The sequence below is a fragment of the Archocentrus centrarchus genome, chromosome 13 (assembly GCF_007364275.1).
Source record: "Archocentrus centrarchus isolate MPI-CPG fArcCen1 chromosome 13, fArcCen1, whole genome shotgun sequence".
Classification (NCBI taxonomy): domain Eukaryota; kingdom Metazoa; phylum Chordata; class Actinopteri; order Cichliformes; family Cichlidae; genus Archocentrus; species Archocentrus centrarchus.
In genome coordinates this window covers 19486555-19504050 of record NC_044358.1, presented here as the reverse complement: position 1 = coordinate 19504050, position 17496 = coordinate 19486555, and the positions used below count along the sequence as shown (strand labels likewise).

Genomic DNA, 17496 nt, shown 5'->3' with positions numbered 1-17496 from the left:
GTGGGGGTTTTTTTCCCCTCGTATATCGGATCTATTGACCTTTATTAACTAAAAATTGTTCATTTTTCCAACAAATGAGTGAAAAGCTGAATTAGCTCCACTCATTATTATCAATGCTCAGAGTACACAGCATACAGGGAGACTATTTTCACTCATTTTATGATAAATTTACAGATTTGGATCTTGCTCACTGTGTAGAGTCATTATGTTCTTGAATTATCATTTGCCACCTTTTTACATTAAATATTCCCCTGTTAGTTAGGTTACCACAAACATGACAATTGACAGTTATTGCTTACAGTACAGTCATTATCATGCACAGAACAGCTACCATTATTTGCCATTTACTAGCACTGTCTACTAACACTGTTGTGCTGAAATTCCAACCAGATTTTCAGTCCTTCAATATATTATTAGGACATTAAAATGTAAAGTATGCTTTGTACAGATTAATGGATTCACTTTGATTACTGTGCGCACCTTGATTGGAATGATCAATATGTTTTCATATGAACTGTTTAAATACAAAACAAAACTAAGTTAGGTATTTCAGTATTGTATTAAGAATATTATACAGTTACCAAGTAATGCTAATTGGTGCACTGCAATTACGAGGCTGCACTACAGGGAATCATCCATACTCATTAGTGATCAATTAGTTAATTGTTGGACCATCAAAGACAAAAAAGTCAAGGCTTTCGTGTTCCACTCTGTGCAGGCTTAAAACACCCAAAGTGCTCACATGGCCTTTTTCTTTCAAGGTAGGCATTTAAAAACCTCAACCAAGTAAACCCCTGATGCACCGCCTAATCTCAGCACTACAAAAATACATGCTCCCTTCTGAAAAACCAGCAGTGTTGAAGCTGCAGTGAGATCGTGCAGATATGTTAACACTGGTCTGATTTCTCTGCAGAGGCCTTTACTTATCATAGCTGTGTTCATATTCTCAGTAGGTACGACTATACAGCAAGTACCGCTAAACTCCCACACTCTCGCACACATATACCGTATCTAATGCATGTCAGTTAGATAGAATGCACTTTGTCATGAAGTAACGGTAAAACTCAATACTTTGCCAAAACAAATTATTCTGTATCTCTACACAACATCAAATACAGTTTAAGGCAAAAATCAACAATTCAACAAGTAAAACAACTAAAAGTTCAAAAACATACATCGAAAATATTTCTATTTACAATATTTGCTCATAGAAAAATATGTTCAACTTGCACAGATTGTTAAACTTGACCACAGTAAGACTCAATTCAACCTCAAGTGCACAAGACAGCATCTGATTTGATCACAAATCTATCGGTTCCAGGGCAGCTGTAATAAATGGATGCAAGGGCACCCTGGCGAGGGGCATTGTGTCTATTATACAACATCCTGGGAGCTACACAGCAAAAGTTGTATTGAAATATTAGGATTAAACATACAAACTCCCAAAGAGTAACTTTTACACTTTCACGTACAATGAGGAGACTCTGCACAGCGCAATGTGCGCACTTCTCAACTGAAGTGGGCGTTCTGAGACCATTCTTTGTGGTTTGCTGAAATCACATATGTTCTCTCTAAACCAATCGTCATTAACAGCTGGGGGATGCCCAGTGGTTGTGGTCCATTTGTGTTCTGCAGTGGCCTCTACTTGCAAATGCAAAGCAGATACAGACACGAGTGGACGTACCTTAAGTTAAACCAGCACACTGGTGCTGCATGTTTCACCACTTGTAAGAATGTTTGTTTGGGCCCTCTTGAAAATGAGATGGCACATTTCAAGGTGTTTCTGTTAAGCTATAATAAATGTATATAATGATTTATATATAATCTTGTGACTTTTAGCATTACATTATTACCAAGTTTGCATGTCTTGTATAGTTTGATGGATAAAGCAAGGACGACACCATGCAAATGGTAAAACATGTACATTTGAGATGTGTTATTTTTCCAGGTTCTTTGTTACTTAGTGACATAAAGAAGGAACTCTTAAATATTTAAGTGCCAAACATTTAACTGTTTAAAAGTCTAAATATGACAGTGGAGAGTGAGGAGCTATTTAAAACCTGAAAAGTGTTGAAATCAGCTCCATGAGAGTTCATCCAGCGCTGAACTTTTTGCTGTGTACTGCAACTACCAATCAAATAACAAAGAGTATTTGGCATGCTAATTATGCTGTCACTGCAATTATTTAGACAAACGTGTTATGATCACCTTTTCACAGCTGCGTCTATCAATCTGTAAACATGTTCAGTAAAATAAACACTTTGCTACAAACTATTTATTCAATCATTCAGTAGTTACAGTAACCAACAAGCAGCGATGGTGCACAATATGCAGGGAAAACAAACAGTGCAAATACACTAAACTGCATCTCTTTGATTCTGAAGCTTGAACTGAAGCTAAATCGGAGAACCACTGTTGTGTAGTGCAAATACGACCTCGGGGGCCGAGCCGTGCACACCACAGTACTTCAGTGGCCGCGGACCAGGTCTGAGGCTGCTGTCAGATGGCATGTTCTGCCTGACTGGTTGAGGAGAGGGCGGTTGGGGGGTAGAGTGGTGGTGGAGTTAGAACTAAGCCAGCCACAACGTCAGGGAAAACATTGGGAGTAAAATAGAGGCAGAGGCTGGAGTTCAGCGAGGTTGGGTGTTTGGTGCTCTGGGTCGCAGAGATTGAACCAAAACGTCACAGTGCTTCTGTGTCCACAGGCCCAGACAGGGATAATGTGTGTTGAGTATTTACATCAGTGGAGAGTAAGTGCAGAAGTCATTCGGCATGACCACTTCTCACTACAGCAGTCTGAATAGGAGCATGGTATGCGCAGCATCTGGTAATCAGTTGCTTAGGCTGGGCCAGGGTCATAATAGCTTCAAAGTAACCACCATCAGTTTTCATCCTCTGGAACGTGTGTGTGTGTGTGTGTGTGTGTTCATAAATATGTCTGCACAGTAACACTTTTAATTACATTCTTAGGTTTGACAGTGAGACACAATTGAAGCTTGACACAAACATTCACAAAAATTGTTGCCGTCCTCGGCAGCTGCTTCTAATTTCATAAGAGCAAGTGACCTTTACCACTGAGCAGGTCAGGAAAAGGACCGAACAGGTGGCGAAGTGTACAGGGCCAAGCAGGAGGTAAAGAAAAGGAGGATCCAAAGTACAAGTAGAGTAGACAGAGGTGACACTGTTAAATGAGAGGAAGGAGAAACAGACCTTTAGCGTAACGCAGCTCAAATAACCAATTTGAACAACTCAACAGACAATATTTCCAAATCAATATAAGAGTGGATTTCAAGCTTTAGCAGACATTGATGTTGCACTTTCATAATCATTATTATGGCCAAATCTACATTGAGTCCTGCTGGGGAACTGCTGCTAATAATAGCACCCATTACTCAGGTTGCCACAGGAATCAGTAGTATTGAGAAAAAAAGGAGATATTATTCCTCTGTGTTCATTTTTCTTTACTGTGTGCTCTTAGACTTATTTATTCATTAAAATTAAAATTATCTCTCTGACGAAAAATGTTAAGACTGTAAGTTATCAGAGACACCACAGAACACCATTTAATCAAGGTGGACCTTTATTGACTTTGCTGAAACTCAACAGAAGTGAACAAATTCACTCTGGGTTTGCGTCAGGGCTTTGCACAGCGTTGAGCTCTTGAGATCAACAGACAATGCAGGGAAGCAAAGGGTGAAAAGCTACATTATTCAGTGAGGAATAATGTGACAGTTAACAGCATGACTTCACAGGTGAGGAGGCGTTTAGAGGAGTCCAATCATAGGTCATCTAGGATTCTAGGCAGCTAGGATTCTAGCTGCTCAGCAGTCCAGGTGCACCAAATGTTTTCAGTTGGTGAGCGGTCTGGACTGCAGGAAGGTCAGTTCAGCACCTGGACTCTTCTACTGTGAAGCCATGCCGCTGTAATAGATGTATTATGGGGTTTGGCATTGTCTTGCTGAAATATGGAAGGCTTTCCCTGAAAAAGACATCATCTGGATGGGACCACATGTTGCCCTAAATACTGTGTATATGTTTCAGCACAGAATGTGCTTTTCTAGATGCGCAAGCTGCCAATTCCATAGACACTGACACACCTCCATCCCATCAGAGATGCAGGTTTTTGATCTGTGCACTGAAAACAAGCTGGATGGTCCCTCTTCTCTCTAGTCCTCATGTTTTTCAAAAAGGATTTCAAATTTCGATTTGTAACCACTTCTTTTTCCACTTCTCAGTCCATTTTAAATCAGGTTTGGTCCAGAGAAGACAGCAGTGTTTCTGGATGTTCACATATGGCTTCTTCTTTGTATTATAGAGCTTTAACCCAAATTTGTGGATGGTAAGGCAAACTGTTCACAGCCAGTGATTTCTGGAAGTGTTCCTGACAGAATCATGCTTGTTTTAGTGTAGTGCCATCTGAAGACCCAAAGATCATGGGCATCCAATACTGAAGAGATTTCTGTTCCCTGTTTAAGATGCATAGGGTCAGAAGGGCATAATACCCATATGGAAAATAAATAGAAAAGATTTGCATTTTATTCTGTTCAGGTTATATATAAGGTGTCTAATAGTCTCATATGGATTTATAAACCATTGCATTCTGCTTTTGTGGCCTTGGACTCAGTCTAAGAGACCTGTGACTCATTTGTAAAGGACTCTGTGTTATTTTTGAGACACAATATTTTGTTTTGTTTAACCTGCAGCTTGTATTCCTTATAAATAAATTGCAGCAATTTATTTGGGCAATAATTGAGGTATGAATGTCAATAAAAAATGTTGCAAAAACTACAAAAAATGAACAAATAAAAACCACATTGTTGCAACCTGGAATCATGCTTTAAAACAATAAGATGTCACCTTGGCCCTGGACACTAAGACCCCTTTGTTCTCCTCTTCTGTCCTCCAGCAGTGCCATCACTTTTCTCATGTCAGGGAGTTGTGTCTCCACGATGCATGGAGGCTCGTCCCCAAGGACCTTGTCCTTGTCCTCCACCTCCTCCTCCTCCTCCGCCACCACCACCACCAACACCATGGTCCTTATCTGACTCTGGTTGGCTCTGGGCCCGCTCAGGCTTGGGATTGGGTGTGCATGGGGGGTCGGGCTGCTGGACTGACATGGTCCTGCGCAGGTGGGTTCGTTTACACAGAAAGTCAGGCTTCGCTGAGAGCCCAAATGAACCTTTCCTTAAGACCATGCGAACTGAAGGGGATTTCTTGGGTCTGGCTCTGTGCCCAAACTGAAGAGTGGAGAGGTGTGCTGCATAACCTTCGCTCAGGAACTACACATACCACACAGAGAAAGAGTTAGAAAATCCAACAGGGAGAAATAAGAAGATTAAAGCAAATGAGAAAAACCAAGAGGAGAACCTTAACCTTTCAACTGAAAAAGGCAGACAGAAACACTACGAAGTGCTATTTTAGACGGGGATAAAGGACCCAAATGAAAAGTGAACTACCTGGCATTGATTTTGGTACTTTTTTGAAGGTCTGCCAACAATATAAATCTGTGAGGGGCTCAGGCCTAGCATGTTGTAAACAGAGATGTCCTTCATGGAGCCATAGGCAGAGTTGATCTTAATGTGACACTGGTGAAAGAGAAAATAATCAGTTCAGCTCAACCCAAATCCACAAAACTGTGAGCAAGAGAGATGAGAGCGAGAAAGATCTCACTGTACGGTGGGGACCGAAAGGTCTTTGCTGTGTAAGAAGTAAAGAAATATTTAACTGCTCAAGTTAATGTCAGGATTTAGGTGTACCTCCTGGATGAGGTTCCTGAGGAAGATGGTCTTTTGTCGCAGGGGGTCATGAACTAAGCCTTCAGAAAAAAAGATCATCCCATGGGGGAAATTGTGCTGCGAGAGCCAGGACACCACACGCTGTTTCTGCATATCAGGGCGGCCTGTTATGTAGATGATCAAATATCCCAAGTCCTGCCAGTGCCTGCATGTGAATGCATAAAATCAAACACGCATCAAAGTGAATAATTTTATCACGGTGGCATTATTACAGAGAGGACTGCATACTTGAAATGCTTAAAACACAAACAAAGCATACATATTCACTACCCTTTTAATTTCCAAGAGTTATATGCACACACATACAAGCATATTCATCCATATTCAAAAATACTGCCAGCTGCCAGTGCTACCCCTCAGCCTCCTGGCAGTAGAATCTTTAGGTGGCACAAATCCTCTGAAAATACAAGTGCTAGACAATTACAGGTCTCAGTGGATCTTAGCGGGCTGCATATCAGCCTTAGTGACTTATAAATTCAAAAGTAAATGGCTAAGTAAGAATCAGGAATAAGAAATGCTAAAATCCTAATAAATATAAACCAGTGAGAATACTGTCACTTTCTGTGATTGGCATTGTTACGGTAAGAACTAACTTGTGTGAGATTTTTATTAGATGCATCTATGGCATCAGTCTGAAAATCCTGGTGACATCGATATCAAGTTATCGCGTTCACAAAGTTGAAAGCCGACCACTCGCCCGGCCGCCAGGGTGACGACAATATCCCATCAACCTTTTTAGGCTGATGTTAAAATGGTAATCGGTTACCTGACCACATCAACAGCTCCAGGGCGGACCTTGGGGTCACTGCCCATGATTGACACACTGGCAGCAAAAGAACCATCGATGCTGAACACCACACACTCCATGCCCCGTGGCAACACAGTCAGGTAGGCCTCTGCACTGGTTTGATCCCCCCTTGGGATTGAAAAAAAAAGAGAGAAATTAAATTTTAAATAAGAACTGCAGCTTCTCCACGTCATCGTTACTCCCTTTAAGGCCACTATTTATACAACATACTCCAACAAGGAGTTCATATTCCAATACAGAGCATAACCAAATTTAATATTTCTCTTCTTTTTACATGTTATTTGATAATGCAGCACTCTGTAAAGGGCACGTCACAAGGATGCTTACTTGACTACCATTTTAATGGGATATACTCCTAGACCAAGCTTCTTGGTCTTGGGTATGGTATATGTGACTCTGCCACTGCTGTTGGTCACCTCTGTGTCAAAGTGCACCCAGCGGCCCGACTGAGGCTGTGTCATTAGCAGGACATCCACCTGAGAGGGACAGGGGTGTTACATCGGTTGGCACTGATTGTCAGTTTCTGATATATCAGCACAAATAAATCATGCTGCTGTTTTTCACCTTTTCTCCAGTCAGAGTGACCATGTCCAAGGGGCCATACATGAAGCGACCAACCAGAGTCTGGGGTCCATCCTCGGTGGCAATGACATCATTGACCCTGTGGTTTGCCGTGACGTTCTGCAGTTAGTGACATGAAGGAGCACGACATCCATTATTCGAGACACAGATGTTACAGGTAAGCCTTTACAACAACAGCAATTTGTCTGCGGTGCTCTACGCATGAGATTCCCTGGAGTAAATGTACAATAAATTATCAGATCACAAAGTCTGGAGCCCAGAATATAAAACATGAAAATATATTCAAATCTTCACAGCATAACAAAATTGTTATTCTTATACAATCATGCTTCATTTTGTTGTGCCTTTTCCACAGTTATTTTTCCAGGTATTGCTTGTTCTGTTTTGGTATGTTGTCTTTTTTCTTTTTTTTTGTAGTTGCAGCATTTGAATTGTTTTGGTTAGTTTAGTGGTGCTCTGTCTTCTTTTTCTGTCTTCTCCCCTTTCTCTCTCTCCTTTTTTTTTTTTTTCCTCAGCCTGTCAAATGGAATTAAATGTATGTGTACACAAATAAATAAATAAAATAAAAAACAAACAAACAAAACAAAACAAAAAAACACAAACATTAACAAGAAAAGCTTATAGAGACTCTATAGAGCTTATCTTGAAAGAATAAATATGTTTGGCACAGCAGTGCATTCAGATCACAATTCTGCTTGCAAACACTGCCAGACATGACAGGCTTTAAAAAAAAAAAAAAATATATATATATATATATATATTTGACACAAAGTTTGGCACAGCTGCAATAACGTGTGGGAAGCTTCAACGATCTGTTCTCAGGCAAATGTGCTTTTTAATTTTTGTTACTGATTTTATTTGTTCTTTTTAAGACAGACTTTCAGAAGTTTGTAGTGCAGCAAAAATGTTTTCTTTGATTACACAAACATTATGTAGGAGTAGGTACTGGATAATATGTACTGATTAGTAAATAACTGGATATCAATAACTTGAGATTATATAATATTGTAGTACAGTATATTTATAGGCAACACTGTTTTTATAGGTATAACACATTTTGGGGGGAACTTGAAAGAAAGGCAGATGTGAAATGTACAGTAAAAGTGAGGTCAGAGGTCAAATGTGCCATGATATTTGGATCCAAATTTTAATGTGATATTCAGAGTCCCCATGTACCAGCATCATTTCCTAAATGTTGTCAGTACAAACAAAGGCAGTAGGATTTTAAGCAGTTTTGAAGATAAAGACATTTTATGAAAGTTTGACCTTATTTGACCTTGAAGAAGTCAGACGTCCAAAGTAGCTTATTTAGAATTCCCATATATCATTCCCTATATGTTGTCAATACAAGCAATAGCAATAAGAAACATAGTTTTAAATGGCTCTATATAGCATTATTATCACTTTGATCTTCAGATCAATCTATTGACCTCAAAGTAGAGGTCAGAGGTCAGATGTAACATGATATTTTAAATATTTATACAGTACTTTCTATATGTTAACAACATACACCACACTTGGAAGAATTATAGTTTCTAAGTTTCTAACTTTTTTTGTCAATTTTCAACCAATAAATCATTAAGTCGATGACTCTGTAAGAGTAGGCGCGCCATCCCCTTTGTTGCAGGACACCTTCCTCCACTTGTCACCAAGGCTTTCTTTATGATTGTAGGTTTAGTGTTTGGGGACATCATTAAGCACTGCAGAGTGAATTTATGAACAATCAGATGCCTCCTCAGTGGTGCTGTGTAATCTATGAGAATCTGAACATCTGAAGTACCTGAGCTATCGTGAACATCTGCTGAAATCATTTCTGCTGTTTGTCCTTACATGACCTGCCTCTACAAGCCTTTGAGATAAACACAATGAGAGGGAATGAGAGGGAAAATGGCTGTAAATTTCCTGCTTTGATGTCCTGCTTTTTCAGATTTCCATGTCCAGCCAAATACCACTGAAGAATACGCTGTGGGACCTTACAGAAAAGCATGCTAACTCCCTATTAAGCTTCCTTGTCATGTTCTATTCCCCGTATTGCACTATTCAGTGAGTACCTCCAAGTGTGCAGGCAGCAGTGGAACACTAATCCCTAAATCTCTTCTTGCTGAGATGGTTGCATTTTAATAGCATATTATGAGCACACTAATGTATAATTCACAGACTCTGTTGTGGGTCACCAGGAGAGAAACTGTACGAGCTTCTCTGTCAGTTCTGCAACCTCGATGTTATACTTAAAAAATTTTTAACAGCTTTGCACATGCTTTTTTTTTGATGCACCTGTTTTTTTTTTAACTTCCAGGAGATAGTATTTAATTTCTGGATTTATGTTTAAATAATAAAAATAAGTACATAGTAAAAATAAATGATCAAGAGGAACTACGTCTATAACAATCAATAAACAAAAGCAGTAGCATCCATAAATTAAGTGCATTAACTCAGCCATTGTTTACTGTTGTTGTTGTTTCATCAGGATTAAGAGGCTCAGCTGACATTTAGTTTACTTGAAAATGTTGTGTTGTTGTTTATTGACAACACTCAGTGAAAGATAATGGAGCACCCGCACGTGACAAATACAGCTAAGTGCTAATGTGATCAACCATGTTGATGTTGTGCTTTACTGTCTCATCACGTTGGCTAATGATAATTGATTTAAAGGATGTGACATCTAACAAGGAAGTTCAATGTTTCCAGCTGCTATCCTGCATTAGATTTGTCAACAGTTAATTGTCTGCCAGCAAGAGGTGTCACTTACTCACCCTCTGATGGCAATGCAGACAAAGAACATATAAATACATATGTGCATACCTGTGCATGCACGTGCACTTGAGGTGTGACCGTGCTCAACATAGATTTTTCTGTTACGTTTCATTCGAAACTCACTGTGTGGTCATATGTGAAAACAACACAAACAAGCCATGTGTGGCTCAATGACACCATCAACTCAGACAAATCTGTGGAGCTCAGCGAGTCAGAAAGAGCAGCACACAAGAAACAAGTGCCGCAGTAGTGGTCCCTCTCCAGCTGTGACAAAGACCTCTTACCACGGCACGAAACCTTTGGAATAGCTGCCAAATCTCTCTGAATAGTATCACACCGCAACAGATCATCTGGCTGCACCCAGATGGGATCAGCACGGCGCCGCTCTAAATCTACACATACCGACTCGTATTCAGGACGGCGGCAACCGCTTTAAGCATTAACGTAAGAATCACATCATTTCACTGAGGTGAGGCATGAACAAGATGACACAGAAAAAAGAAAACCTTCAAAGTCAAATATAGTTATGTTTCCATGGTACTCTGGCTATTCAGTTCTATTTATAGGCACACAAAAAGCAAGCAGTCGCTAATTTTATGTCTTTAGAAAAGGGATAGCAATGTGACCTTGATTATTCTACTCGGCAGGGTTAAGGAACATCGTGCAATTGAGTTTGTCTGCCTGCATCAGTGCTTCAAGGTCAATGTGTGGGAGTATTTTAAGATTTTCCGGCTAAAGACCATTCATGCAGGACAAAGGCTTAAATACTACAGCTTCAGTAGTTTATAATACCTTATTTTAAGCCTGAGTAAATGCAGGCATATATGTTTTTCAGGAGAGTTTAGATATTGAGACAGATTAATATGTAGATATCAGATGTTGCCCAAAACAAGGCATACAAAGAAATTTAATGTCCTTAATTCTGTCACTTCATTTGCATTTTGTGCTGGAACCCAGTTACTGCATTTTTTTTTTGTTTTTGATCATCATGTCATTGTCACCCCATGCCATCAGTGGTGGTCTGTTTTTCTCTTTCTCTGTATGTACATGTGTGTCTCGGTCTGTGATTGTGTGGATTCCAGGAGGCACAGCCAATCTCTCTTAGCCACTGGATTTCTGGCTGGCAAACCTAAGGCTCATCACCTAATCAACACCCTGCAGTGTAGCTACACCAGCTCACAGATCGTTCCTTCAATTGTTATGGCAGCGCGGCTCATTTATTGTTTTCAAAAAACTCTTGTTCTGATCTCTAGTTTGCTAACCTGCCATCTTTGTGCCCTGAGTTTCCCGTGTGAGCCAGGCCTGTGTCAATCCTGTTTGTCTGCAAACTGATTCAACGGCTTGCCAGCCCTGTCTGCCACTCACCGTCTTTGCCAGCGTCAGCCACAGCTGAAAAACCCTTTTAACTAGACTTTATATTGGCATCTTGCAATTCAGTCAGCCAGTTCTTGGTTCTTAAAACACCGAACATCAAGTTAAGCTGGTATTAAAGTATTTTTATCCAAAAAAGGGAGAATTTTTTTTTTTTACCCTTAGTTTGACGTGCGTCCTCCTTCGAAGCCACTTCTCGCGGGGACCAGAGGGCGAGAAAGGAGCTGAGTCCAAGTTGTCTGCTTCCTGTGTCTTTACACAGTCGCATCGCATAAGCTGTTAATGAACACACAAATGTTTAATATGAGAGCAGGCATTGCCACAATCTTTCCACTGGATAGCAGAGCTTTGTTCAACAGTAAATTTTACCATCTAAAGCCTTGAAAGAAGTTCATCATGTTTCTAATAAAAAACATCAGTGACCAGTGTAACACTGACAGGTTAAGGGCCAGAGTACTTGTAGAGAATTACCGAATCCTACTTGACTGAGGCTCTGCTTATCATTTTTAAACCAGGTGTCTCAAACCTAGAGATGTTCCTTCTTTCAGAGTTTTCTTAAACACACTGAGCTTAAACTGACTAAAAGCAGATGATTCAGCCTGACTCTAACAAATTATTTACATTCTGTTACTAATCTTTAATATGCTGCAACGCCAAGTGACACTGTAAACCAAGGTCTGTTAAAGTCCCAATGGCTTTGATAGAGCTTTCATTCCCCTCCACTTTCTCACAAAGATACAGCAGATAGAGCCAATATGAAGTTTTTAATAAGAAATGATGTGATGAACAGATTTATTTATTGGTGCAGTATCCATTGGTATCTGAGGAGTTCCAGAACCTCCTTATCCTCGTTATCATGGTTTAAGCTGTGGTGGGTAAACTGTCAGGGCTCATTACTTAATTCCAGCTTTAGTGCTAGAAATACATGCTGGTGGCATGTTAAGACTCTCACGATCAAAGGCTGGGTCCGTATGACTAAATAAAGTTGGTGATGGTAAAATGGAAATGACTACAGTCTAAGCCTGAGCTGAGAACATATTTGTAGACTAACCAAAAAGTTGGCAGCACACATATAATTTCAAACATTTGTAGATTACAGTCATCCCCTCATAGAGCTGAATAAAATAGACTGAACTACCAAAATCAGAAATGTTCATATTTTTGTCATATCAAAGTGCAAGCTTGATGAAAGGGCTGAGCTGTGATGTGTGAGGGCAGTTCTGGCCATAACCTATGAGAGCACAGTCAAGATTTAAAAAGTCCTTTACATCACATATTACACTCTAAGCTGTACACATCCATGTTCTGAGACAATATACCATAATATGCCTTAAAACAACATCAAATATTATTTATGGTAAAATATTTGGGTTAATCTGTGACTGTATTGTATATTATTCAATCTAACTTGTTCTGCCCACAATTACAAGCCACAAAGAAGAGTGACAGCCTCACTGGCTTCCTGCCAGCCTTCCAGTAATAACACATTCAATGTGTCACATATGCAGAAGAAACCCTTGAAAAAATACGCAGCATCTCTCTTCTTTGCTGTGTTTTGGTGAAGGAAGAAGACATCATTAAATTGCAACAGCTGTTCCATGAGTGAGAAAATGTGAGACATACATCAGAGAGTCACATTTCATACTGACAGCTGAAAATTCAGTAAGGATGCAGCATCTACAACTCATATTAAACAGAATGCCATGTTTGGAGAAAAAGGGAATTGGTGTGGACTTATGGAATTAGATCAAACTAAAACGATCATGCCATCCATCCATCCATCCATCCATCCATCCATCCATCCATCCTCTTCTGTTTATCCTTTTCAGGGTTGCAGGGCGGGGAGTAGAGCCTCTCCCAGCTGCCATAGGGTGAGGGGCAGGCTAGACCCTGTACAGGTCACCAGCCCGTCACAGGGCTAACACAGAGAGACAGACAACCATTCACACTCACATTCACACCTATGTACAATTTAGAATCACCAGTTAACCTAACCCCAGTAACTGCATGTCTTTGAACTGTGGGAGAAAACCGGAGAGAACCCACACAGACATGGGGAGAACATGCAAACTCCACACAGAAAGGTTCTGGCCAGATTGAATACTATATTATTACACACTGGAACATGCTCCCATTTGCTGAATGTACAGCATAGAGCGTGAATGATTGTCTGTCTCCTGAGTTAGCCTTGTGATAGACAGGCGACCTCTCCAGGGTTCAGCCCACCCCCTGCCCTGTGACAGCTGGGATAGGAGCCAGGCAATTCACCCAACCTGAATTGGATGAGTGGTTAAGAAAATAGATGGATGGCCTCTCCAAATGTGATGAATAGGTCAAGTCATTGTATGCACTTTGAATTATACATTGTGAAATGTACTACACTCCCAAGTTGTAGACTGCTAGGATGTCCTCTTATGCAGAGACCAATGCAGCTATTAGATTCATTCAACCACGCTGCATGAAACACCAACACATGAGTCTAAAAACTCACCAGATTCTTCTTATTATGGTAAGAAGAGACTGTACACTGTTTCCTACTCAACGCCTCTGTTCGCTGTCTCCACGTCCTACCTCCCACAGCTTTATTGTTGGCAATTTTGCTATATTAAACAGTGTTATACAGTTTAGCAAGTTTTTGGTGCATCTCTCATAAAGAGTTCAGAGGATGATCCTTTGAGAGCAAATATCTACTGCAAGTTTCAACAATATGGTTTTGTAACACAAAGGCTGCAGGGTGCCAGGGATTGTTTTGTTGTTGATCGAGCCTTTAGGTAATAATTATTTGAGGCGAGTGAATTCATCATGCACAGAGAACAATTCATACTTTACTGACATAATAACTGTTTTGTTAATTATGTCGATCTCTTAATTCACAAAGATTGTGCCAAGGTTCCCTGCTGGGCTGTGAAGTCACTATATGGAGGTCCCAGTAGAACATCTATAATGAATACAGTCATAGTTAACGTTGAGACGCTGTGTAAAATATGAGTAAAAACTGAATGCAATGATTTGCAATTGCCTGGTTGTTATTTACCCTCTAAAGTCCTGTGGAAACAGTAAGAGTGTACTGAGAGAGTAAGAAGAGGATGGATGGGTGGATGGATGGATTTATATTCAAAAATGAAGTCTCAACTAAACAAACAAAGCCATGTTATTTAAATAACTAGTTACTCTTTATTTATATTGCTCTAACAGGCATTTGTATTTCATCATCTGTGGGGAAGAAGTGAAAATAAGAGTGAAAAAATCAGAAGATCAGAAAGAATCCAGTGAAAACAATAAGAAGGAAAAGACGTACTTGATCTGCTGATCATAGTGTGAGCTGCAGAATACTGTTAGACTTGAATTTGGGCTGCAGAAATAGCTGATTTAAAAAAAAAAAAATACTAGTTTGATAATACTAGAGAAACCAATACAGCTTTTAGCCAGGCTCTCTCACCTGCCGAAGAACAAAAGCTGCTACGTCAGTGGACTCCCAGTAGGAGGCGTGAAAAAGGTGAGGCAGAGCCACTGTTGGGAATGCAGTCAGCACATCAGGGCAGTACAGAGCATAGTCCAGCCTCTTGGAGCCCCACCAGCTACTGGAAACTGAAACACAAAGACATCATCACACTTAAACGGGGCAATCTGAGGTCACCTCCAAAGCTGTGAAAGTTCATCAACTTGAATTCATCTCCGGGAGGTAAATGAAAGACGACAGTGTGGCCTTTCTGTCTCTTTGTTTCCCTGCCACTCACTGTTAGTGATGGTGTTTCCCAGCTGGCCCATGGAGCAAATGGACATTTCACTCTCCACGCTGGTCACGCTGGCTCTGCGACCCCCCTCATCTCCTCCTCCTCCTCCTTCAGTGTTGGTCTCGGAGGACTGCTGTGAAGCCGGGCCTCCATGAGTTTGCTCACTTTCCAAAAACACATTTGGATGACTTTGGATACTCTCTGCTACAGCGTGAGGAAAGTAAAGGGGAAAAAAACAAGGACAAATGGACAGGAAAGAAGAAAGGAAATGCTTTGATTACAACAATTGACCGGTCTGAATCTTTAAATCAATGCTGCTATTTGCCTAATAAGGCAGCTTCTCGCTGTGTATTGACTTGCTTTGTATTTTATAAAGGAAAACCTGAGACAAACATCAGTATCAGTGTGATAACAGACCAAAAGTTGCTTCCACACTTTGTGGGTTTGAATCAATTTATTAGACTGTATTTGGCATTAGCTTTGGGAGCCAACAAAGCATCTCGCTGTTGGTTCCTGCAGACAAGTAGAATAATTTATCAGGCTGGGATCCTCGTTTCCACCAGCAAGCCTCTGCATAGCGTTTTCCTATTTTTTCCTGTGTTAATACTGGAGGACCACGAAGACCTCGTTTCACTAGACGTCACGAATATAACTGTTTTTCTCACAGACCCTAGAAGAAGAAGCATCATTCCATCATTAATTCAGACAGCAGAGAGGCAAATTAATGTGTTCTGCTTTCACCTGTATTATAAAACTTAAATGTTTTCGGGTTTTTTTCCAGTCAGAGTCCAGAGAGAATGGAGAGTACTCATTATACTATTACCTAAGCACCTCTTATGAAACTAGGAATGGCAACTACAAGCCCACCATTGCATGTCACTGTGTGCTAAAGCTGAAATGTGGACCTCAGTCAGCCAATTTATATTCTACCAAACAACTGAATGAGATGTAATCTATATATCTGTATACGTGTCACAAACAGGTGGGGACTCAATAAGAAAACAAACTGCGTTATTTACTTGCTCCCATTTACTCTAATCTGTATAAATCCAGTAGGATGTGATGGATGTGAGGTTCAAGCACAGAGCTGGAACAGGGTACGGTCGAAGAGAGATGAAATGAAATGAAACAGAGTGCACCTTGAGAGCAAATGCTAATCAGAACACACTGTATCTGGGCTGGTCTTTTATAGGAGCTGTGGATACAACAGGCTTTCCATGGTTTCTTCTTTCTGTGTTTCCATTATTTCTACTTTAGCCAAACAAACATTAAAATTGCAGATAAACATCTGTGGACACCGTGGCCGTCTGCCTCTATTCGGTATCTGCAAATGGCCATTAGGTGTCAAATTCATTATTCAGAATAGTCAGTTTGTTTCACAGCTTGCATTCACATCTTAACTCTTTCTCCACTGTTGGAATAGCTACAAATAAGGCAGCATATGAAGCCACATGTTGCGTGTTTGGTTTGAGAAGGATGAGCAGCCGCAGCAGAGTGCAGATTAACCGCTGCTCTCAGAGACGTGGGGGAGAATCAGCGGTGGTTAACAAATCCCCACAGCCAAGGCAAAGAATAGTTCGCATTTGGTCTGTCAGGAAGATGAAGATGATGAAAAAATCTGACACATCCTGTACATGTCAGTGCCGTCAGACTCACTGCCAAATTTTCTGTGTCACATGCCTGCGTTATGTGAACACGTGGGTAAAAAAAAGTATTTTGGGGTTGTTTTGAAATGAATTCTATCAGGTTAAAATAGGACTGTTAAATGTAATATTATATAAGGAGAAAATTTTATTTTGTGTGGGGGTGAGTGTGTGCGGTCATGCATTTGTGTGAGCATGCAGTCTTTCAACAGGTAACGACTCAAATCGTTGCAAACTGTATTACAAGAACATTGTTTTTGCTTATGGCAATCTTTTTTTTTTTTTTTTTTTTAATTTGCTGGGGATGACACTCGTTTATCATCACAATGGTTCAAGCCGAGGAGTTTTTACCTAAAACCTGATTCTATCTAGTACCAGAATGAGTCTGATTTCATCTTCAGTTTGCTGTGGAGCCCAATCTTTCATCATCAGTCCCAGTAAAAACTGTAAAACAAAAACACCTAAATGGTCATGGTCATGTTTTGGCATCCTTGATGCATCATCCGTGACATCACATTCCAAAGATGCTCTACTGGATTGAGATCTGCTGACGGTGGAGGCCATTTGAGTGCAGTGACCTCATTCTCATGTTCAAGTAACCAGTTTGAGATGATTTGAGTTTCCTGACACGGCAGCCATCAGAACAAGCCTGATCCACTGAGGCAACACTCCTCAACCCACGGGAGCCAAAGGATTGTCTGCCAATGGCGTGGTGCTAATCACCAGAGGACATGTTCTCTGCCCATGTGGAGTGTTTTGGTAACTCAAGAGCTTAACAATATTAGGCAGTTGGTTTAAATGTTTTACCT

General features: G+C 40.4%; 1 protein-coding gene across 1 annotated transcript in view; it reads right to left on the bottom strand.

The window, feature by feature from the left end:
- Positions 1 to 1221: 1221 nt before the first annotated feature.
- The window catches only part of pitpnm3 (PITPNM family member 3), a 115440-nt gene continuing 99165 nt past the window's right edge, over positions 1222 to 17496 (bottom strand). Inside the window, exons 11-20 of the mRNA XM_030744689.1 lie at positions 15048 to 15248; positions 14750 to 14898; positions 11470 to 11586; positions 7168 to 7284; positions 6931 to 7079; positions 6562 to 6711; positions 5757 to 5940; positions 5457 to 5585; positions 4858 to 5279; positions 1222 to 3181 (exon numbers count right to left, since the gene is read on the bottom strand). Of these exons, the coding sequence (XP_030600549.1) occupies positions 4929 to 5279; positions 5457 to 5585; positions 5757 to 5940; positions 6562 to 6711; positions 6931 to 7079; positions 7168 to 7284; positions 11470 to 11586; positions 14750 to 14898; positions 15048 to 15248 (1547 nt within the window). The 3' untranslated portion in view covers positions 1222 to 3181; positions 4858 to 4928. The remainder of the gene's footprint in view (positions 3182 to 4857; positions 5280 to 5456; positions 5586 to 5756; positions 5941 to 6561; positions 6712 to 6930; positions 7080 to 7167; positions 7285 to 11469; positions 11587 to 14749; positions 14899 to 15047; positions 15249 to 17496) is intronic.